Here is a 24,838-nt window from a genome sequence, read left to right as displayed (position 1 = left end):
GGTCTTGAGGTCTGGTTTTCCGGTGGTTAGTCTTGGTCTTGGTTCAGCCTGTCGTCGTTTGAAAGATGATTGGCGATAGAACGAAGCCAGCGCTGTCGGCTGTTTCTACCACACACACACACACACACACACACGCACACACAATCTGTACTTCTATCTTAGTGAGGACACTCATAGACATAATGTAATCCTAATCCTAACACTAACCCTACAACCACATCTTGACCATCAAACAGTCCTTCAAATAAGTGAGGACCATCCAAAATGTCCTCACTCTGTTGGTCCTAACAATGTCGTAAGTACAAGTCCACACACACACAGGCAACAATAGAAATGGGAGACAGGTATTGATTTTTCTATACAGCGAAAAGTGACAACATTCATTTGGCCTGTTTGACCAGAAAGAGAAGTTCTTGAAGATTTTTTGGAGCCTGGATTAAAGCCGGACGTCTAGGGTTAAATATCGTAGGATTAGGATATGCACAAACTTTTAACCTCTTAACCATTTGAAAGCCAAGACCTACAAAGCTCATCTAAACAAATGTTTTTCCTCACGTTGTTGCTGAGTAGTCACTTTTTTCCACATTTTTTTCATTGCTTTATTGTTGCATTTTCAACTCTTTAATGTCACTTCTTTGTCGTATTTTTGTAACTTTTTAGTTGCTCTTTTGTGGGATTTTTTCTCTCATTTTTCTCACTTTTTCATCTATTTGTTTCTCACATTTTCGTCTCTCCTCTTGCTATTTTGACACAGAAGCTTTTAGATTTGGGTGAAGCCAACCTGGAGAAAAGCTCGGTTCAGATGGAGGTTAAGAGGTTAAAATAGCAAAGGGCAATTCAGCCTTCAATCTGATTCAAACTATCAATAAACCTAAACTTCTGTGAAAATTATGATGCACAACTTCTCTCCAGACGCTCAATAATGGTCGATAAAGACCTCAATTTCCTCTGATGAACGTTTACAAATCCTAAGAAATGATGAACATATTGTTTGGCTTACGTTTGTATAGTATTTCAGCATTAAAATGGTGTTGAAAATAAATTTGAACTAAAACGAGGGCTGAACCAGCACTAGACTAAACTCAGATTAGTGTTTGTATTATAGGGATAAGGAAATGCACCAGTTTATATCTTTTTGACAGAAGGAATGATTCACATGTTTTCAGTTTATCCCAGACTAAACACAAAAGCAGGTCTAAGCCAGGACTAAACGTAGATTAATAAAGAAAAAAATGTAACAGTTTAAACGAGGACAAAATCAGGCCATTCCCAGAACAAAACTATGGTTAATTATTATAACACCGGCGGCCAGGATGGTTAACTCAGCAAACAGTGATGCTGCAGCTCAGGCCTGGATCCATGCATGTGCTAAATTTACCGCGCGTCTAAAAATAGCTCGTCTGGAGAGGATTCGTGCTCTGTACTCGTGCTTAGCAACTCGGCTCCGATCCATCACTTTTCGGTCGATGCGGTAACGCGGACTTGGGACTTGATTTTTCGGAGCCCCTCCTGCCGCAGCCAAACCCTTCTTCCTTCTTGAAAGCCGCACGTTTTTCAAAAGAGAAGAGGCTTTAATTAGAGGCGAGGGAGAAAAGCCACAAAAGCGCTGGGTCTCTCAGGCGGGGAGGCGCGCCATCTAGTGGACACGCGGGGGAGCGCGTTTTAATTGGGATCAAAATGTACCCAGATGAGAAATTTGCATATTTGGTACATGGAAAAAAAGGAGGCGGAGTATTCAAGTATATTCACTCACATGTACCGGCCATATTTCCTGAAGTAAAACCGTGTAGTGTCGTTTTTTTCCCACACAGCACTCACATATTTGCTCTTGTTGTGCTGTAATATTAACTCAAAGTATAAATATTCTCACTACACACAAAAAAAACCTGTCCCACTGCAGGTTATACTCGAAAATGGGACAAAGCGCTAACAAGCTCACAGACGAGAGCAAAAATGTAGGCTGACAGTTCATTTATATTAGAAATCAGGCGCTGCTTCTCGCATCCTGTACACACTGTTGTCATGGTAACGTTCAAACCATAACCGGGCATTTGTGGCTGGTTGTATTTGGACTTCGGACGCGCGTTAGGCGTATTTTCCGGCGAAAATGAGGTAAGAAAGATCTGGGTTTGACTTCTGAAAGTGTCAGTGAAGGATTTTGGAGGGAAACGGATCATAAGTCGCGCACAGGAATCTGTTTTATTCTGAAGTTCAGGTCTAATATAGCGAGTATAACCGATGGTAGGTAACTAGGTAACGTTATATTTCAGCTACTTTGTTGAAATACAGTAAACCAACTAGCTATGTAACGTTATCACATGTAATACTGTAAACGCTCATCAGTTATGGGTTGTTTTTGTGTTTGGTTTTATTTTCGGAGTGAGCAGGCCTCTGCTCAGGACTTTTTATGACTCTGTGGTAGCCTCTGCTCTCCACTACGCTGCCGTGGGCTGGGCCTCGGGCAGCACAGAGCGGGACAAGAACAGACTGAACAAGCTGGTCAGGAGGGCCAGCTCCGTCCTGGGCTGCCCCCTGGACTCTGTGGAGGAGGTGAGGGACAGGAGGGTGTTAGCCAAGCTCACCTCCATCATGGACAACACCTCCCACCCACTGCACGGGACTGTAGAGGAGCTGAGCAGCTCTCTCAGTGGAAGACTGAGACACCCTCAGTGCAGGACGGAGCGCTACCGCAAAGCCTTCATCCCCACTGCTGTCAGACTGTACAATAAGACTGTGAAGTAACATGTGCAATAATCTCTGTATCAGCTGCACTTTATTAACTCTGAGTGATCTTCTTGAAAGTCGACTGTAACAAGTGAATTTTTACTTTGTGAGATCAATAAAGGATTTATCTTATCTTATCTTTTACTAACCATAAAATCCTGCACATGACTGAATTTACAAGAAACAAACTGAGCATCTGATACACTTGTATTATGCTTTACAAGCCTGAGGTGACGAGCTTCTCAGAGCACTACACTGTAATCATTACATTCATTCACTCCATAGTTATACTCAGCACTGGGGAGCTTCAACTGTAGCCAAAGCTGCCCTGACAGAAGCAATCTGCGCCATCTGATGATCACCACTCACTCCATTCACAAACAAATATGTTCAGAAGCATTTGAGGAAAGACTGAAATATGAACTGCTAAATTAACATAAGAGACTTGTTCGTAGTCTAAACCAGTGGCACTGAAGTGAGGGTCGCATTACTGACATTGAATTTTTTGTATTTCTGATTGAAAACAGCATATTTTAGTGAAATTAGGCCAAACATCAAAAAACTGTTTTCAACATCATTAAACTAGATTTTAAATGTTTGGCCCCAGGCAGAAGATACAAGGTCTCACTAGCAAATCAAAACACTCACAAAAAATCATTCATCCCATCTGCAATAATGACCATGAACAGGCAGCATCAACACTAGTACAGCAGCGTATATGTGCACGCCCCGGAAACGGAAAAGTGGAAGAAAATGGATGGATGGATATCTTATCTTATCAAAACCAATTACATTTTACATAAGCTTACCAAGTTATTGGTTGAGTGATTTTGGGAGTCAAGGCCTGGTCAAAACTACAGCGTGTAAATGTTAGTGCTTTTTAAATTAATGAAATAAAGAATGAAATTAAATGAAGTAGAAGAGACATAACAAATACAGTATTTGTAGCTTTTGCGATTTGATCACGGCAATCATTCAAATGGCAATTCAGTAGTGATTAAAAATGCAGCCCGACTTAAAAGCTTCAACTTAAAGAAGCTATACCTGATTTTACTGCTAGAAATGGAATGGAATTTATTTTGTCCTCATTTTGGATATCAATTTTATGAACTTTCAGGCTATTTTTCTTGCATTTTTGTGAGTGACCCTGAAAAGTGACCCTGCAAGTTTTGAAATATCCCTATAAACCTGTCCCTGTAAAGAATTTGAATGCTCGAGATATATTAGGAAAGCTATGAATGAGTTTGGACCACAACTAACATTTTAATTTAGTGGCTTTCATTGTTTCCTTTAAGTCTTTATTGAGTTGAATTTAACACACTTTTCGTTGTTTTGTTTCAGGAAAGCCCTTCCGCTCCACAGGGCAGACCATCTCAGTAGCTATCAGTCCCTCGCGCCCATTCACAACGCTCTGGCTCGCGCTCCCGTGATGAGCATCTGTGAGGAAATGTCCTGCTCCCTGGACGTGGACCTCTCCTCTCTGCCCTCGGACATTCGCGGCACGGCGCGGCACCTCTCCTCCCGCCACCTCGAGCTGGGCAAGTGGCAGTCGCTAACGGGGCTTAGCCTGAGCCGCGTCGGGCGCGAGATCGACGCTCTGGAGCAGCTGAAAATCGACGTCGAACGGCAGCTGGAGGAACGAAAGACTTACGCGAGATTTATCGGCGACTGTGTGAAGTTTAAGGAAGATTTCGAGCAATTCGTACGGGACGAAGTTTACGGCGAGTTGAAAAAGGAGCTACAGCTAACACGTGAGGTTAATAGCACCCTGCAAAGTCACATCTTACTGCTGCAAGGACAAATAGACGCGCTAAAAGACGTTTACGCTCAACTCCAAATTGACTATCAAGACAAATCCGAAGCGATTCGATTAATGACGAAATGTATAACGTATAGTAACTTTCACCGATGTCAACCAGACGGGCCAAAGCGATGGCCCATCACCTACGACAGCTGGAAGTCCGAATGCAACAACCTGCAAAACAAGTCCGAAAATTTGTCAAAAATGGGGACAAACCTCCGCGGGAATATCCAGTTCACGCTGACGAACTTGAAAAACGCATGCGAGCGGCAGCGGTCCAACACGAACAAGGCGATGAGGAAAGCGATTCACGCCCTGATGAAGACGGAGGAGCAGATGCGCTGGAAGCTGAAACAAGCGCTCAACGACAGGGACGACCTCATGAAGACCTCACTGAAGGTGGCGGGCCAAATGCGGAACTGCGAAGCGAGGACGACTCAAAACACGAGCAATTTAAGCGCTCTGAATCAACGCCAACGCAACGAGCTGTGCCTAGATCAGGCCCACAACAGCCTGACGCTGCAGCAGTGCGACTTAGGCCTCATCGCGTCCGGGCTGGAGCGGATGCGGAGGAGAGTCCAGGCCAGTATGGATGGAGTGAGAAGACGGATACCCATTCTGGAGCGAGAGCTGCAAGCGCAAGAGAGGGCTGTGCAAACCGAGGTGAAGTGCCAAGACATGTACCAGAACATACTGCCGCTGCACAAGGCCTCCGTCGATCAAAAGAACAACGCAGTAGGAGCAGCCAACTTCCTCGAAAGGTTATAACACACCAGCAGATGTGGAAGGGTTGATGAAAATAAAACAAATACTGGGCAAGCAGCTCGTAATATATCCTGTGCAGTTTTTGGGGGATACAACACTAAACTCATTAGGCTTATCTTGGCTGATATAGTGGATTTAATATTACACATCTCATTAAAGATTTTCCTCGATAATTACTTCAAAAAGGATTCAAGTTATCATGGAAAGTTCAGGTAACACCACCCACAAACTGATTAAATTACACCAAATGAACATTCTGACATGGGTTACCTTTATTTGGAGGTGGAGGTAGATCAGGGGGTTGTTCAAACTTCAGCGTCTGTTTGAGGACATCTGGAGTGATCGTTGTGCTGGAGAAGATTCCCGACAGAAACGAACTCTGGGCTTTAATCTGGGTCTGGACAAATAAGATAATCATTTATTAAAAAGAGAATTAAGGAACTCCTTACTCACACAACAAAGAACACAAATACATTATTAAAAGTCAGCATATCCAGGGCCTGTCGATATTTAGGATTTATGGTATATCTAAACCAGAGCCAGGTTCAAAACAAACAATAGTGCATTTTTCACTTTTAAAATATAAAGAAATTAACTAGATAGCATTTCATCTATAGTTAGTAAACAAAGCTGATTTGAATTCTTGTCTTTTGGTGGTCCTAATTGAAGCAGAAAAGTGATTCAAATCCATTATAGTGAGAGTTACTAGACAGTCATTATCAATATACTGGCTCTATTGTAATAAACATGACTCAATTGGCAGTTTCTATAACAAAACGTCTAATAACTGAAATGATTTCAATACTGTTCTCCTGGCTGTTTCAAACCTGTGGTGTAGTTTTAGAAGCATCTTCCTTGACTCCAGCAGGACTTGTGTTTTGGAACCCTAACACCACGGGGGGCGCCTCTGTCAGGAGCCCGGGGAGAGATGCAGGCTGTCGGCCACTGGGCTCGAACTTCACCGCCTCCTGGTGCAGCTTCTGTCGGACGTGTTTGATTTTTCCAACCATCTTTGCTATGTTCAAGAAACTCTACCTAAACAAGCTGAAAAACAACACACAGCCAGCAGCAACCCCCTAACCACATGTGATTTGGTCAAGTCAACAAGTGGCACCGTTTCTTACCGGAAGCAGATCGTCATTTTAGCTAAATTAGGAATAAACCTTTGAATTAGAGTGATATTTGACTTAACTTAACATTTATTAAAGGACGTGTAAAATCCCTGAAGTAGTTGTCTTCGCGTCCGAGCATAGAAACGGTAAATATCGTGGTTTTAGTATGAAAAAGTAAAGGAAATGCTAGCGTAAATAGCTTTTAGCTTCATAGATGCTCGAACAGTGTTACACAATTAGCATACCGACAGAATGCAGTGTATACGGAGAAGAGTTCCGCTTTGTTACAGGTTTTCTAATATTAATAATTAATATTATTCGTGAACATTCGATACCCATGTTTTCCTTTTATTGACTATTTGAAAGCTAAAAAAAAACCTATTTTTATTAAATTGTGGTAAATAATTATATTCGAGTAAATTAACCATAACCATTGTGCTGAGTTCGGGAAATTCCACTGTTGCCATGGAGATCCCCCATCTTCGCAGCTGTTAGCATACATTTCCATTAACTAACATTAGCTAAAAACAGTATAAAAAGTGGAGAAAAAAGCTGTGGAACAAAAATACATCTAACTCACTGTGGTGTCCAAGTGTTAATGTGAACAATAACTCCAGAATTTTAACTTTTAAATGAAATGACATCACATTCCCAAACTCTATAACACAACAAAACCAACCAGCACACACTATTTCTCACTGTAGGGTTTATACAAAAATAGACATATCAAAACACAATTGCACAATGATATGTACAGTACAGCTCACAATACAATGACACATGAACGGTCAAAAATGAGGGTTTGAACCTAAATGTACAATGTTATGCCATTTAAATAAGACACAATACTATATGTTCAAAGTCAGCTCACCAAAGTAAAACTATGGAGTATAATGTGCGTGAAGTGCTAAAGATAAATACTGATCAAGTGGTAACTAGTGGCACATTCACCTACACAAAATAATCATACAATCACATCACAAATACATATATTAAAACTATATAATAAATAGTAGATTAAAACACAATAAGCCACAGTTAGACTAAACTTCACAACATGCATCACACACTACAACGTACACATTTGGCAGGATCTGTTTCTTAATAGTGGAACAGTAAAGATAATTTAAGGAGAAAGAGGAAACAAGAGAGCACTGGACTAAACTACTATACTTAAACGGAGAGAACACGCACATTTACCACGACTGCTGGTACTATGCCAACTTTAGCTCTAAAACATCTAATGAACTAAAGATGATGGTGATGCAATATTTAAAAAGGAAAACTCATATTGAAGTGAGCTATAGGGGCTTGTGAATGGTTTAAAACATTTTGGTTAAAACTCCCAAAACAATGAGATTTCTTATGTTTGATTATTGTTCTCTAGTATCGAATTAATATATTAAGGTTTTGTTAGGAAGGATGTGCTTGGAGATTATCAAGCTTTATCAGGAGGTCTGCCTTTTTGACTTAAATATAAATGTTCTGCCAATTATGTCCACTCTTCTACTGCCAACATTTGCAACAAATAGAAAATATCATAATTTCACCAATAGAAAACAACATTTTCACAGTTTCTACAGCTCAGTGATGCGAATGTGCACAAACAGCGATGAAGGGGGGATGCTGGTTCCATCTTTGGACAGCAGGTGGATGTGCCGGTAACCTGAGGACAAAAGCAGAGCAGCAAGATTGAAAACAGCTGAGAAGAAAACACAAGTTTAATAGCTGCTATTGGGCTGCAGTTATATTGGTGATATAGTGTCCTCTGGAAACAATGGGGTCTTATTATATACAAGCAGAAGAAAATAAAATGTAATGCTTTTTAATGCCCAAATCCTATATTTTATTTTCTTAAATCACAGCATATTTAATTTCTTTGGATTTAACCTCTTAACCCCCACCAGAACTGAGCACATTTTATTTAGTTTGGCTTCATCCAAATCTAAGAGACATAATAGCACCAAAAAGAGACAAAATAACACAAAAATATGACAAAAATGTGACAAAAATGTGACAAAAATATGCCAAAAATGTGACAAAAATGTGACAAAATTGTGACGAAAATGTGACAAAAATGTGACAAAAATATGACATAAATATGACAAAAATGTGACAAAAATATGGCAAAAATGTGACCAAAATGTAATAAAAATATGACAAAAATGTGACGAAAAAGTGACAAAAATGTGACGAAAAAGCAACGAAAATGCCACTAAAGAGAAACAGAAAAGTGGCAACAAAGTGACTACAAGTTCTTGAGCGATATCATAATTTCCTAATAAATATATATTTAGTTTCAATCCAATTTAATACTTTTTAATGAGGATTTGATTTGGGCACAATTCAGTAATTGGCTTTTTAATGCCCCGCGGAAACCCTGTATATAAACCTAGCTAACCTTTTAGTTTAGGCCTTTATAAACATGTTCTGAGATGCATCTGGTTCCAGCTGAAGTCCTCTGTGAAATGAATCTTAACTTATCACAATATGTGTCAGAAAAAACGCAAGCAGATCATTTCTCCAAGCGTGTACTTCTCTTTCATTTCCTGTGTACAAATATCCCCTCGCACACCTGGAAACCCTGGGTAAATTTAGACCCAAGAAGACTGATGTTGGTGCCTTTTAGCGAGCGCTCGAGAAAGAAACAAAGCGGTCAGCAGCTCAAAAGCAGCAAGACGGTACAAAACGCTGACTTGTGAAGCTAAGCAAGCACAAATTTATTCAGCTATAGATTACTGTCCGACGTAACGCACGAGGCGGCAGAAAATAAAAATAATGGGCAAAGATGTAATTAAAAATGCGTTGATGAATAGAAACTGAGATGGAGAGACATTTCAAGCTTCAAAATCGGTCGACATTCAAAAATTGCAATACATAAAAGCATTGGAACTGGATGTTACCTTGTTGCATGCAGCTCAGTGGCAGCGTGTACTGTCCAACAAAGTCGTTTTTGGAAGTCTTGTCGTAATCCTCCACCACAAACCGGATCATGGCCAACTCCGGAGCGTGGACCGTGAAGCGAAGAGTGTCGTACCAAACGGGATTAAACCCTGAGACAAAAGAAGAGTTACCCAGGTGAGACCACAGACAGGTGAGCAGCATGTATTCCTTCTGGTGGGAGACATGTTTTTACCATTGTTTTCAATCCACCGCGTCTCCTGTTTGCTCTGGTCCACAGGAACGCCATGGATCTCCACTCGGACCAGAGGATCCACAATAGATCCCTCTTTAATGTTGACCTTGGGCAGCTGCTGACCACTGATCACCTGCACATGACAGGAATTTAAGATATAAGTATTTCTACATGTTTGACAGACAAGTCTCTTAGTGTCCCAAAACCACAACTGAGATGATACAAGTTGCTTTTTGTTGTACTTTGTGGTAGTAGTACTTTCAGTAAGAGTCCAGTATAACTACATGATGCAGAAAAGCAACATGGCAAACTGAACAATCAAACAAATGTCATTAAAATTACCTGTATGGTGAGGATCAGGGGCTGGTATCCATTCAGTTTCTGTGGATGGTCGGGATCAAAGCGCCTCTCGACTTCATTCATGAAGCCGGGCTTCAGGACGTAACCGCATCCGCCATTTTGACTGAAGAGACCGTCGTTTAGGTCCATGCCCTCGCCAGCAGTTTGGAAATTCAACGCAACTGCAAGAGAATAAACAAAACCAAATTAGCCACAACATTATGACCACTGGGAGATCAAATTAACATCTTAGTCTCAAAGTTTAGTTCAATTTGCATTACTCTTTAAGCCTGATTTAGAAGAGATTTTTTACTCCATCAAGTCATATTTATCCAATTTACAGTGAGTTGTGCACCAGCCTATAGCGATCTAGTTAAAAAGGAATACGCTATACATTTCATTAAGACTAGTTTTCATGGTTTTTTTACCCCCCTGAAGCCTTGACGTACAGAGTGAGTCACTTTCAAAAATGTGCTTTGAAGCATCTTGGTGATAAATTAGCATAATTTGAAATAACAACCACTTGAATCAAGCATCAATCTTCAAACAGGTGACTGACGTTAAGCCGATAAAATGCAGCGCTAATGATGCAGAGGTCTCGGGAAGCCAAGGCATGTTTTGAAGGATATGGAAAGCGATGGGGAGTGAAAACAGGCCCATGTTAGTATTTCAAATTAAGTAAATATACTATTGGCTGAAGTTACCGATTTGGCAGCCGACGTTCCACATTTCTTGAGGGTGGTAGTTGGAGGAGTCCGTTCGAAAGCCGCTGGGGTAAACGCGAGTGAGCTGCCGCGCGTTATGGTACACAAACTCCGCTCCTGAAAGACGAGGATGAAGTAATTGCTCAAGGTCAGCATATAGAGCGAGAACAAAGCTGGGCCAAGAACAGAGCCCTGGGGAGTTAATCTGCTTTTAAGTCATGTTTTTTTTCCTTTTCTAGACATAAAAACTCAGATTTGCAGACCTCACTCCATCTTTTCTGTAGCTGTCGGGCTTTTTATTATGGGATCTGTGGGGACTCTCTCTTACCCGACTCCTTGAGCTGTTTGCGCGCCTTGGACTCGGTGAAGGAGGCGACTTCGTAAAATTTGCTGTGGATCCGCGCGTGTTTGAAGCTGTGGAAGTGCACGCTCTTACAGTAGACCACGCAGTCGGACAGCTCTTTGGACAGACGCTGCTTTGACTTCTGAGAAAAAGAGAAATTACACCAAATAAGTGGAATTAGCAAGTGTCCCAAATGCTTGAAGGCGAGACACTGCAGGTGAATAAGGAGAATTTAAAGGTATCACTTAGAAATGTTTGCTGTAGATTACTGGCATAAATATGCGAAGAAGAAGAAGAAAATAGTACAGGATTGCAAGTTTTATGTCATTTTATGTTTCATATTATGGATTTTTGTTTGCATAAAATGCCCAAATTTCTCTTTTCAGCAACATATTCTGAACAAAGGAAGGATAGAGACAGATTTACATTTATGTTATTCAATATTAACATTGAGTAAGTGCAATAATAAAACATGTTATTGTGAAGATTAGGTCTTAGGTGAAAAATTGTACATGCCTTATGGCGGCCATTTTGAATACCGAAGTAGAATTATTCAGTACTTAAACATGTATCAATATCTCTACTCAGGATGTAAAAGAAAGACAACTGATTGACAGTGGCATTTTTATGTACTCGTAATCACCGCTCAAGAAGATAAATGTAAAAACACGGCCCCAGAGACGCACCTTTATGTTAAGAAACCAGTGAGTCAATGTTTAAGACGTTAGCATGCTACCAGTTAGCATTTAGCTTCAACAGCTCAGCTCCAAGAGAAAGCCCTGAACCACACTCCAACATCTTGCGGTCAGAGCTGAGCTGTTACTGTAGTATTTCCTCAGTGTTCATAGATGTGAGCCACACATGTGTTTATCGTGTTGAAGCCATTGACAGTTGCTAACCGGTAGCATGCTAACGTCTTAAACACTGACTCAGACTGAGACTCTGTTGACATGACAAACTGAATGACTGAATAACAATGTGATTACTGTTACAGCTGCAGTAATTCCAGTACAAGTCAAGTGAACGCGTCTTAATTCTCATAGATAAATATTTTGGATCAATATCTTGCAGTGAAGAGGTAGTTTCTCGTGCCGTGCCAGAGCGGCTTGTGTGACACGCCGAAAACCGCCCGGTGAACCTGCTGTGGATGAAACAGGATCGTCCCATAGACCCGAGTCAAACAGACAGGTCCTCCCTACACCAAGTCTGCAGCAGGATCTGGACGGGACTCACCTGCCATGACCGCATTAACTCATCAGGGGGATCAGGTGACTATTAACAAACATGACACTAACAGCTGTGGGCTTTCTTTATGGACTTGGTTTGCAGAGGCACAGTGATACAGGAATCGGCCATTACCTGTTTGCACATTATCTTGTTCCCTAATTGCACATTTTCCTAATTTGCACCCCCTGAGTCTTTCTTGAGAGCTGATGTAACAAGAGAATTTCTCCACTGATCATTAAAGGCTTCTCTTATTTAATGATGGGCTCAATCACTTCATCAGGGCCATAGTTGGTGACTAGGTTAGACCATGAATTGAATAGGCATATTTTTCATGGCTTTTTAGCATGGTAGTTATTATTATTAGAATCTTTACATATCATGAATGGCCTGTTAATGCCATTACACAGATCTAGACTAAAAGCGCCAAAATCGGGATGATAACGAGGATGAAAATACAACAAAAAACGTGGCCAAAGAGTGACAAAAATGAGACGGAAAAGCAAAAATAACACAATTAAATAGCGACTAAAACACAATCAAAGAGTGATGAAAAAGCAACATAAAAGCCACAAAAGACTGAGACAAAAGCGCCACAAAAAGTGACAGAAACGCAAAACAAAAAAGTGACAAAGAAGCAAAAAAAAGGGCTAAAAAGCTTTCAAATCAGGCGTTACACTGTTGCTCTTCAGTCGAGAAGCTTTTAGATTTGGGTAAAGCCGAACCGGAGGAAATGTGCTCGGGGTAATACCTTATTATTATTATTATTATTTAACAAGCACCCCTTAAAATACAGGTGAAATCCTGAAAATTAGAATATCGTTAAAAAGTGTATTCATTTCTGTGATTCAACTTAAACAGTGAAACCAATATGATGTAGACTCATTACATACACATCTATATAAGCCATAATCATCAAAATTATAATAAAGGCTTGACATGACTTTGCATGTAATGAGTCTATGTCATTTATTAGTTTCACATTTTAAGTTGAATTACAAAGATAAATGAACTTTTGCACAATATTCTAATTTTCTGAGTTTCACCTGTGAAGCGTTACCAAATCTCAATGACCAAAAGTTGAGAAAAAAATTAAGGTGCCAGTCAAGAAATACAAAATTTCAATCCCACACAGCACAGCAGACAATGCAGGAAGGCCCAATCATCCACCCTGCCCATAAAACGCTCACAAAGTCATATATTTGATTAATTGACCGCCCAAGAAGTGACTTCCTGTTTCAATCCAGCACGCCAAAATAAAAGCACACAGCTCGTCTCATTGTTCAGTTCAGCAGGTACTTGCAACATCACAAGAAGATTATTAAACAGTTAGGCAGAAAGAAAGTTGAACTAATGAATGAGATGGTGCTTTTATTTTGGCGCGCTGGATCGAAACAGGAAGTTGCGATGGAACAGCAGATTACATGGGCCTCTATCTGCCATTAGATAGAGACCCGAGAGTCAAGGGTCGACATACAGGACAAGAATTTAATCTCTAACTTCTTAATCACGAGCGAAGACTAAAATGTGTCATGTTTTCGTCACGTTGGTTCAGCCCAGTCCACCGGAGCAACAGGGGCCGCATTGACCGCGGTGTAAACAGAGAGCTGTATCCAACACCACCGTCTGCTGCTGCTGCTTCACCGCATGCATTATACAAGACAGCAGACGATTTACGCAACGCCTTCCACATTTGCCTTGAAGGACATCCATCGAAAACTACAACCGCCGCGGATAATGGCACAAGTTCAGCCAAGAAAATATGTCCATTGTATAATTGCTAGATGTTAAAAGTAGATGAATTATCCGCTCTAATTTCGGAGCTTTTTGGATTTTACAGACAATAGCGGTTTGTTTACGCAACGTTATAGCACCACCGATTTTGGCGAACAAAGCAATTAACAGAATGACTTTAATCAAAGGAGTGTTTGCATTTTGGGAAATTAATCCGTCAAAAGGGGAACTTGTTTAAAAGCGCTTCCGTATTCCGGCCTAAAAATGGATAATGATCTATTGTTCCAAGTTATCAGATCATGTGTAACAGGCGGAGACGGAGGAAGTGGCCCAAATCTCTACATGAAAAGGCACAAGTGCTTTAAAATGTTATTACAATTACACAACAAAACAGGTTAGATGAGATGTTATAATCTGATGAATCTAATATTCGTTCGCTCTCTAAGTTAAGAGGCTGCAGCGGGTTTTGGCGTCTCGATACAGCGCAAACACAACAGTCTAAAACAGTGCATGTCTGCTTCACTTCGGCCAAGCTTTGAGGCTTTTTTCAATAAGCTTTTTGATTTGGGTAAAGCCAAACTGGAGAAAGTGTGCGCAGTTCAGGTGGGGGTTAAGACCTTATTCAGGAACTTGAGGTGGGTGGCGCCATCTTGTGTTCATGGCCAAATGGCGGGTCTGACTTAAAGGGAATATACGGAGTTTAACAATGTTAAAATGATGTATTTTCCTCCCCCTACATGTTCCAGCCAAGTCCTAATGTGTAGAATGAGCGTTTTTAATACGGAAAGTACAGAAAGTGCCATCTTGCATGAGGTTAATACAGAAACTGCAGTTACGCATTAGACCTGAGGTGGCAGTAGTATCTGACATTGGCTCTATGCACACGAGAGTCACACGTGAGTCCGAGTGCGATCTCCGGACGCCGCAGTCCTTGCTCTCTCGCTATTTCAGATGTAAATACATACTTGACTGCAAGAAACGTCCTAGCACCAAAAAGAAAGATCCATTAACCCTCACCTGAATCAAGCCATTTTCTCCAGTTTGGCTTTTCCCAAATTCTAAAAGCTTCTTGGAAAAAAAAAACTCAAAATAGTGACAAAAACATAACTAGAAAGTGATGAAAAAGCCACAAAAGAGCTACGAAAACACGAATACACTGTAAGTAGTCCGTAAGCTCCAGTCCAGAAGCTTTTAGATTTGGGTAATGCTGAAATGGAGAAAATGTGCTTGGTTAAAGTGGGGGGCAAGTATTTATAATATATACTAAAGACAGGCCCAGTATTTTTTGAACGGCTCGTTCATAATCTTGGTGCCATTTTCATTTTTATTTAGGGTTAGCCGTTAGCTTCAAAACAAAAACACCTACTGTGATGAGCACGTTTCCTCCTCCTCTTTGCTCCTGATGTTTTTAACATGATGCTGCGACTGTCCATCGGTAACTCACGGCCTACATGTGATCTTGAGCTATTTACTTTTTTTGGACAAGACACCGCTACAAACTCAAGTGCTAAAAAAAACTGCTAAACTAAAACAAGAATGTACAGTATTTCAGAGCATGTTTGTAGAGTTAGCAGGGATTTCTTTCTTTTTGCAAGTAAAGACCCTACAGAGACAGACACGCTATAGCAGTGTAGCTCCTTTAGTTTTTTCGAGCCTCACCATGACCCGTCGCCGCAGACTGTCCCGGTGAATACTGTCTTCGTCGATCTCCGCCGCCTCCTCTTCGTCGCTGACCTCCGCCGTGAGAGAGTCCTCCCCCAGACCGCTCAGACTCTCCTCCAGGCCCCCGATCTTCTTCGCCTTCACCAGGATCTTCCCCTTCAAATCCTACACGCCACAAACGCACAAAGATGAGGATTCAGAGGAACGACGACATCTACATGAGATTAAAGCAGTTTTAACGTCAAAATAGTCTAACTCGGAGGCCCCAATACACATTAATGGGGTCACGAAGAAGAAGCTAACAGGCTAACGGGCAAAGCTAACAGCGGGCTAGCACCACTCAAAAGGAATGAGGGGAAATGTTGATATACAAAAGCAAAATGGACACAACAAGCAGGTTTTAAGCATAATATTGTGTCTTTGTTTTCCAAGAGGTGGCGTATACGTGTGAGGACAGTTTGAGGCTCACGTGGGGGGAGGGCAGCCCGATGGGAGCCTTTCCGTCCAGCGTGCTTTTCAGCAGCTTGTCCCCCAGGATGTGAGTGAGGTGCTGGGCCATGACGCGCTGCTGCTCCACGCTGCAGTGGTTCTCTATGGACATGATCACGGGATAGGGCGACACCTGCGAGAGAGAGAGAGCGGTAACTCAACACGGGGCTTGAATTATCACCACGGAGGAAACTGAAGCCGCGGTACACCCGTGAGCCGCTGCTGTCGGACGGAGAGGCAGCTGGAGGGAGCAAAGGGTCAATGGGACACTATAGGGTTGCACCAAGACACAGCTACTGTACAAAGTTATCTCATCTTGAGGATTGTTGAAACTGTCATGTCTTTTTAGAACACTTTAGATTACAGGCTGAGAGTTTCATGTGTAGGTATAGGGAACAAGAAAGTAATATACATGTTAGTACAGGTTAAAGAGCAAGGCTTAATAAAGGTGTAACAACTGTATGCAAGGTGTAACAAAGGCGTGTAGTTTCAGGTGCTTTGGCCGTAATACAGGTTCACAAATTGGGGAAAAATGATACCGTACCTAATGAAGGGTTTATGCAGGCAGAAGCAAGTCAAATTGAACACTTTTTAATGCCCAAATAGTAAATTTCACGCAGCAAACGGAAAAAAGGCGCATATTTGCAAACATGCTTTTCAAACAGAGGAAAAAGAATTGGACAAAGTGGGAAACTTTTGAGCAAAAAAATGTCAAAATTTCAGCCCAAACTGCAGCTGAATATGTTTTAGTCCATAGTTTTCGTATTTTCCATGAACTTATATGGTAAAAATTGTTGAGTCATAACATCATTTTCAGAAAAAAATACATTTAATGCCAGTTTGAATCCAATTTAATGCTTAAAAACATTTAAGGCAACTCCACATGAGCGTGGGCTGTCATTATTACACCTTGTAGCCCTTTGTTACACCTACATGTTATACCTTTATGACTCTTTGAACACAGTTATTAAACCTTGCATTTTAACGTGTAATCACCTATACTTACAAGTGTAAATACTTTCTTGTTGCCTGTAACTACACGTGGAACTTGCAGGCCGTAAAGTGTTCCCGTCCCTATTTAACCTCACAAAACATCACGATGAATCACAGAATCTTCCCTCTGACTTGAGAACGACCTTTTGTTTGCTTGATATTCCTAATTAAGTTTTGGTCCAGATATTTTCTTAAATCTTGAATGTGCCACAGTTTGATCAGGAAATGAAGAACTTTAAATGTGTTGGTAACACTTTATAATAACTACACCTTACTTAACACCTACTTAGCAATGAATGAGTGAAGTATGTGAAGAACTATTCATTATGAGTTAGGCATTAACTGTAGTAGTTAAGTATTTACACTTTACCAATGAATTGTTCATGATGAATTAAACGTTGATTATTATATTCATTAAGGCCAAGGTGTAGTTATTATAAAGTGATACCAATGTTTCTTATATTGTGACATAGTGCATTAAATATCTCAATCATGGACACAGGTGATAGAATATTGCCGCTTTTTCATATCAGATGTCTAATAGAGTAGATTAGACATTTACAAGCGTTTAATTCAGTGCATTATGTGAATTAAACGCTCATTGTAATATAAGACTTGTTCTATATTATAAGACTTGTTCTCATATCATAAGACTTGTTCTATATTATAAGACTTGTTCTTCTCCTCTGATCCGTTTCATTCATACTGTGTTGGCTTGGCAGTTTCATGGTGATTGTATGACATCACTTTTGAATGAAATAAATAAATAAAATGAAGAAAAAGAAAAAAAAAAGATATAAGGGGCTCTATACAAAGAAAATGGCCCAAAAAATATACATAAATTCAAGCTAAGAAAGGTTTTAGCCTGGACTATTATTCAAATGTGTTACTTTACATTAAATCTGAAGCGTTCAGGAGGTTAATGACTGCCATTTCGGTCACTATCTCTCATGATCTGAATCAGAGCGGCCCTTTTGTGCACCGTGACAGAGCTGTGAACTTGGCAGCTCGTCTCTTTGGCATGAGCCTGGCGCCTCGTCTCTGCGCTGTTGGCTTCATGCGCTGGATATTATTGCCCGGGTTGTACTCCCTTCATAAATTTAAAATCAGGCCGTCGCTCGTCAAAGCTGCCGTGAAGGGCGCACAATCGCACGGGCAGCACGAGCCATTTGCTAAACACCTGGACGAGGCGGCGGAGAGAGATCAGCTTTCCGATCAGGGCCGCCGGGCCATGACGACGGCTGGCAGCAAATCAGAGAGCGGGCTGTGTCAAAGACGGGACAGGAAAACCCACTTGTCAAACGGATCGTGTGTGGCCGGGGGAGCTCGCTGTTTGTTTCCTGGCAGGTTCAGTCAGAAAGTACCTTAAAGGCGTAGTTGGCGACGGCGCTGACCACGTCTTTGAACAGGATTTTGGATGTGAAGGTGTGTCCGTGATAAACGATGGGCTCTCCGTTTGCCCCGTCCCAACAGTCGACCTCCACACAGCGACAGCCACGATTCAGAGCCCTGGAATAAACACATCAGTTTGTCAGAAACGTGTGCCTGATCCACTGTGTTAAAGGAAACCAGATTTTTTTTTTTATTACAAACACTTTTTGGGGGTAAAATTCAACCATCCCAAGTGGATCTATATTTGTGCAAGAAAAAAAAAATCACATGACTTTCCACCCAAAAAGTCCACACAGATACAGACGGCATCTCAGCATAGAAGGGGGCGTGGCCTTGCAGGTTGGGGAAAACAGAATCTTTTGGGAAACAACATTTTTCACTCTTTTCCAGCGAAATATAAACTTATTTATCACACATGAATAAAGTCAAGTCTAAATCAGGTCCATATGGATGTTTATTCACAGCAGATTGTTCTGCTGTGAATAAAGCAGAACAATCTGCGCAGTCGTAGCTAGGGTTAGCATTCTCCGTTATTTATGTATTTATGGGCTGTTAAACCTCTTTGCTCCTCTCCATGTCTTTGTATCTTTATTTAGTAAAAAAATAGATTCATAATTTTGTTAAGCAGTTTTTGAATAATTAGAGAAAGTTTAGATTTTTTTCCAAATTGTTTTCCCCCTTAACTGTTTTCAAACATAACATAAACATAAAAAAACATTATTTTGAGCAGCCCAAATATTTGTAGCATCCCATTTCAAGTTCACTTTCATAAAAATGTAAGATAACTAGCCTGCAAGTTCATGAGATTGATACAAATCCTTTATAATAAGATGTTTTCCCACAAATTTACAATTTACTAAAGGAGGACAAATCAAATATCCGGTATAGTGCCTTTAAAACACTATATTATGCTTCATTGAGGTATTTGAAGTCAATTTCCTTTGGCATTTTAACCTCTTAACCCCCACCTGAACTGAATACATTTTTTCTGGTTTGGCATTACCCATGTCTAAAAGCTTCTTGAAAAACAGCATCAAAATTGCGACAAAAAAATGCCACAAAAGAGCAAAGAAAAGTAATGAAAACGAACCCCCATGTGACACCCAACTTTTGGGGAGGTTTTGGGGTTTTACTTTTGGGGAGGTGTTCGTCCCATTGGGAGGAGGCCCCAGGGAAGACCTAAGACACACTGGAGGGACTAACATCTCCTCGGCCTAGGGACGTGTCTGAGGAAGTGGAGGAAGTGTGAGGGGAATAGAGAAAGCTCAGACTGCTGCCTCCACAACACAACCTCGTACAGAAGGGAATAAAGAAGAACATATCCTAATATATTCTGACATTTAAGTGGTCAAGCGGTTGAAATGCAGCTCCAGGTATGTTTTTGACGAGCAAACAACTGTAACCCGGTAGAAGGCTCTACTTTCATCACTGCACACAGAAAATGCCCCCAAAGTGAGAGTTTAATCCCCCGCCTGCTCCTCTCGGTGCCGCTCTGTGGGTCTGTGATGCCACTTTAGCCTGTTTTAGTGAATGGATCAGTTTAAATGTGATTGGGAGAGTCTAAAGTGGCGTCTGACGTCAGCAGAGCCATCACATTAACTACAGAGTCTTAATAACCCACTGAACAGATGAATGGAGCGCCAGGGACTTACAGCAAAGACCCCAGGAAACGCATTAGGGAAAGGCTTTCACTGACAGATTTAAAGCTCCATTCATTCATTATGTGGAGAGAGAGCTGGAGCAGGAGGGCTCTGCAACTTTGGGCTTCAGGCAGAGGGTGAGATCAACGGCTGATAGGTGAGAGGTTAGCAATTACGGCTCAAATATTCTGTCAGGTTGCAGCTCGGACAAGTCCTGCATGTTAGGCGGGCATCACAATCGCAAAAAATATCATACTGAGATATTAAGTGACGCAATATCTGTATCACAAGGAGCCTCAACATATCACAACATCAGGAAAGTCTCCATCTGGCTGAGATTGACACAAACAATGCATTGAACTTATAAATGTGTGGAAGTTCAGTTTTAGTAGAAGTAGAAGCTCTGATACTTAGGTAGAGAATGACTCCGGTAAAAGTAAAAGTACAACTAGTTAAAAGGTATTATACAGAGTTTAAAAATGCTAAAATGAAGTATTTTCCTCCCCCTACATGTTCCAGCCATGTCCTAATGTGTAGAATTCACCACAACTGCCTCTAAAATCCTGCACTGTCACTCAAATAGTAGTTAGTTCAGGTCCAAAGTGCCTTCATGCACAAGCTTAACATAGAAGCTGGAGTTACGCATAAGACCTGAGGTGGCAGTAGTGAGTATAAAATGACCAACTTGCATCTAGTCCCTTTAAATAAGTAAAAGCACAAAAGCACTTCATCAAAAAAGTAATAAGATAAAAAAGTAAATACAGTGGATGATGGAACGTGACAGAAAAAGGGGTCCAGGACTTTTTGGTCTATACTGGCCATTCGCATTTCTCCACACATTGTTCTTGGTGGACTCTAATTATGGAAAATTATTACATTCACCTGGACTGGGATGTAGTAAAATGGGCGTGTACTAATACGTAGCAGGAATAAATCTTTAGGTGCAAATTCTCTCTAAATGAACCTGGTACTGAGTGCATTTTCTCCAGTTCCACCCAAATCTAAGAGCTTCTCAAGTGGGGTTTAAAGCCTATAGGTCAGAGTAACTCATCTAAGCTTCATCCTCGTTACGATTACACATTTTTGTCCTTTTTGTTGCTTTGTTTTGGTCAGATTTTTGTGGCTTGATCACCAGGGGTTAAAGTGTCCCGTACCGGATGTATCCCTCGATGCTGCTGTGCCCCCTGAGCTGGTCCTCCATCAGGTAGGTGTTGTGCGAGGAGGAGATGAAGTAGTGGTTCAGCGGCTGGCACATGTCCTGGTACATCCCTCTGCGCTTGGGGTCAAAGATGTTCCCCTCCGCGGAGCCCATGTACATCAGGAACCCGTCGAAGCTCATGGCGTTCAACTCCTTGGCTGAAACCAGGAGAAACGAAGCACAATCAGGCGAGCTGCACTTAAACCTCACACATAAATCTTCCGTCCCACCTGCGTCCGAGGGCTCGTACTTCTCGATGAGCTCGCAGGCCCGCTGCTGTTCCTCGGAGTGTCCCGTCTCGAGCTGCTCCTCTCGCAGGAAGTCCTCCAGGTCCCGCAGCGAGAGCTTCTGCCCGTCTGTGGAAAACTCCTGGAAGACGCGCAGCAGGTCCTCGCGCTGGGTCAGCATCTTGTAGAACAAAACAAACTCGTCGTCCTCCAGCGTGCCCGACTGAGACTTGTCCGCCATCTAAAGAAGAGGAAGAGGTCCATGATGAGGAGACAAGTGAACCGGAACAGAGCCAAGAGCCAGAGCCTACAATAGGTTTAATGAGCTTCAATTAAAGGGCTGTTGTTTTTCATCTCTGAACCCCCACCTGAACAGAGCACGTTTCTCCAGTTTGACTTTACCGAATATAAAAGCGTCAAAATAACAACGCAAATGAAGATGTAGCCACAGCTGCCCTGGGCTAGACTGACGGAAGCGAGGAGACCAGTCTGAGCCATCAGCCCCTCCGACCACCAACCACTCACTCACTACATTCACCCAGGCTTCCTGGTGTTTCCCAAACGGTCTCCCATCCAAGTACCGACCAGGCCTTTCCCTGCTCAGCTTCTGAGGTCTGACCAGATCGGGCAGAGCAAAGGCGGTATGGTCTTAGCTTTCAAATGAGGTGTTACTCTGGCCTATAGGCTGTACACTCTCCAGTCGTGAAGCTTTAAGATTTGGGTAATGCCGAAATGGAGAAAATGTGCTCAGTTAAGGCGGGGGTAAGAGGTTAATTTTATAGTAGCAGAGAAGAGTGGTTTACTTTATTGCTACTTTTTATTATTCTCATCTTTTTTTCCCCATAAAATTATCAAGACATGGCATAAAAGTTACTACATAGGGATCAAAACAAGGCAAATGTGTCACAAAATCATGAAACCCACGCATAAAGCTGAACATTTGCACATTTTTGTTTGAAGTCGTGCGGGCAAAAGTGTTTAAATCTCAGTCAGATGAAAGACCTCAGTGATTTGTGTTACATCGTGGCTTCTCTGGACGGATGAATATTCTGCCAGATGTAGTTTTGTTCAACCTGTGTGTCTGTAATGAACCTCGATAGGACCATGAGACACTCGCCGTGAAGAGTCTGTGTGCGTGGTGCTCGTTCATGTCCACGTTCATCATCTTCAGCAGATCCCTCACTTCTTTGAAGTTCATCCTCCCGTCGTGATTCTTGTCCGCCTTTCTGAACCAGTCTCCGATCCACCTGGAGACATGTTAAGAGCTCAAACACACAGGAGGCCTAACAACTCCACTTTTCATGATGATTTTCTAATAAACTGATGATATATTGAGTAACCCTAATGATTTGTATCTATAATGAAGGAAATCCCTGTGAAGGATACTGGCCCAGGCGCTCCATCTCTCCCATGTTCTCCAGGTTCTCCATCAGCTTCCTCATGCCTCGGATCCAGGACTGGGCTTCATCCGCCGACTCGGCCACCAGGTCCAGGTTCCCGCGGCGCCCCCTGAAGACCAGCGTGAAGCAGCGGTCGGCGGGAAACTCGTCCGCGATGGAGAGCAGCACCTCGGACTGATGGCCCTCCCGGACGGCCTCCACATCGCTCACTGAAACTGGAGCCCAGGGAGAGCGCGGTAAGTTTACAATACTTTCCACTTTGAAACACTATAAGGAAACAGTTTTATTAGGGCTGGGGACCGTTATACGATACCAGTCTGGTATCGAGGTACTGCTGGTATCAAAAAAGGTACTGAAAAGAAATATAAAATGCTTATATTCAAGTTTTGATGCTGTTGATGAAAATAAAAACAATTTAAAAAAAGAAAAGAAAAGTGAAAGACAAGTTGAAAAAATATTTCAAAAATGTTGAAAACTAAGTGGAAAAATTAGGGATTTTTTTTCTTTTTAAATGTGGGGGGAAAAATGAGAACAATGTGGGGGAAAAATACAAAATAAAAAAATAAAAACAATGGTGAAAAAAATGGGAAAGTTTTGGGGAAAAAATTAAAAAAAATGAGAAAAATGCTGAAAAAACAGGGAAAATTGGAACATTTGGGGAAATAAAAGAGGTTAAAAGTGAGAAAAAGATGATTTTTTTTGCCCTTTTAGAGGTAGTTTCTTGGTTGTTTCACCTCAAACAAATGATACAAATGCAAAATAAATTACATGGAAGGAAAAGGGATAAATAAACATTATAAAAATGTTTGTTAAATATGACAAATAACTTAGTGACGGTATTGAAAACCAAGCATCCTCGAAGTACCGGTATGTAAAATATTTAACGGTGCCCAGCCCTAAGTTTCACTGAGTCTGCCTCACATGTAGAGTGGGCGTTGCCGGCCTTCTTGGACTTGTACCAGATGGTCATACAGTCGTCCTGCAGTTTGAAGTATCTCTGCTTCTTCCAGGTTCGAGACTTGATCTTCCTCATCACCGTCCCCACCAGCATGGACTGCAGGTTATCATCGCACTGGATCCCTGACAAACAAACGCAACACACAAAGCAAAGGCAGACATTTACACTAACGGTATTACAGGGAATAAACAAATGAGTAAACAGGAATTACGAGGAGAAAAATGCTGTGAGGGACCTTCAAGTTCATGTCAATAACCGTTTATTTGTATAAGAAGTGGTTGTGTACTCACGAAGGCCAGTCCCTGTGGAAGCCATTTGTTTACTCCTCACACTTCCATCTGGGAAAGTGAACAGAATGAATGAATGATTGACACTTTTTCAGAACCACACAGTACTCAGTTTTGAAGTTGTGTAGTTAGAGATGGTGACCAATAATATATCTCTTTTTAAAGGTTTACAATCCAGGTTTATATTCATTTTTCTGCACCTTGTTTTCTTTTGCCATTGTCATTACACAAATATAGTATTTTTTGCTTTACTTTCAAACAACACTTTTGAAAATACCTTGTAGTAGAGCTCGTGCCCATCTGTTTGTAGGAGCACATACAAAAGTGTCGTTCTTCACACTCTCTAACTTGTGATAGTTGGTAATTCAGCCGCTGTTACACAACCAAGTCCTTAAACTTTCATAGACTCATTAAAAAGTCTTAAATGGTCGCAACACTTTCAGATCTGTTTCAGGCTTGTATTGAATCACACCCAAAGGACTTTTCCACACCTGCGCCTCCATTATTTAGCCCTTATCCATCCTGTTTGTGGACTCTAAAGCTCTCACTGGCCAAATACAAAGTGCTATTGTTTTCAAAGCATTAGGGCCAGCTTTTCTATCCCGACACTAAGCCAACTATAACCTCCTAAATTCCTCACTCGGGGCAGCAGTACTTTCCCTTATCGAATTTAATCACAGATAATAGGATGGAAATGCAGGAAATCTGAG

General features: G+C 41.4%; 4 protein-coding genes across 5 annotated transcripts in view; 2 read left to right on the top strand and 2 right to left on the bottom strand.

Moving 5' to 3' along the window:
• Positions 1-6,383, bottom strand: part of slx9 (SLX9 ribosome biogenesis factor) — a 29,867-nt gene extending 23,484 nt beyond the window's left edge. Inside the window, exons 1-2 of the mRNA XM_079582080.1 lie at positions 6,118-6,383; positions 5,561-5,681 (exon numbers count right to left, since the gene is read on the bottom strand). Of these exons, the coding sequence (XP_079438206.1) occupies positions 5,561-5,681; positions 6,118-6,300 (304 nt within the window). The 5' untranslated portion in view covers positions 6,301-6,383. The remainder of the gene's footprint in view (positions 1-5,560; positions 5,682-6,117) is intronic.
• The window catches only part of tgds (TDP-glucose 4,6-dehydratase), a 305,863-nt gene continuing 282,413 nt past the window's right edge, over positions 1,389-24,838 (top strand). For both annotated transcript variants that reach the window (XM_079582069.1, XM_079582068.1), the window contains exon 1: positions 1,389-1,398. The gene's annotated coding sequence lies outside the window, so the exon portion shown is untranslated. The remainder of the gene's footprint in view (positions 1,399-24,838) is intronic.
• Positions 2,024-5,300, top strand: LOC306982202 (tektin-2-like). Its single transcript, XM_079582060.1, has 2 exons — positions 2,024-2,112; positions 4,066-5,300. Exons 1-2 carry the CDS (start codon positions 2,108-2,110, stop codon positions 5,291-5,293), a joined length of 1,233 nt encoding a protein of 410 aa, XP_079438186.1. The 5' UTR covers positions 2,024-2,107; the 3' UTR covers positions 5,294-5,300.
• plcd4a (phospholipase C, delta 4a) lies at positions 7,804-24,156 on the bottom strand (the record flags this gene model as incomplete). Its single annotated transcript, XM_079581714.1, has 15 exons — positions 7,804-8,068; positions 9,306-9,455; positions 9,539-9,671; positions 9,881-10,059; positions 10,582-10,698; positions 10,910-11,066; positions 15,542-15,709; positions 16,014-16,166; positions 18,391-18,535; positions 21,213-21,414; positions 21,487-21,724; positions 22,601-22,730; positions 22,870-23,098; positions 23,805-23,963; positions 24,132-24,156. The coding sequence occupies 15 exons, from the start codon at positions 24,154-24,156 to the stop codon at positions 7,980-7,982; spliced, it is 2,274 nt and encodes a 757-aa protein (XP_079437840.1). The 3' UTR covers positions 7,804-7,979.

This window comes from Gobius niger, assembly GCF_951799975.1.
Source record: "Gobius niger genome assembly, chromosome: 23".
In the NCBI taxonomy this organism is placed as follows: Eukaryota; Metazoa; Chordata; class Actinopteri; order Gobiiformes; family Gobiidae; genus Gobius; species Gobius niger.
This window is presented reverse-complemented; position numbering and strand designations above follow the sequence as displayed.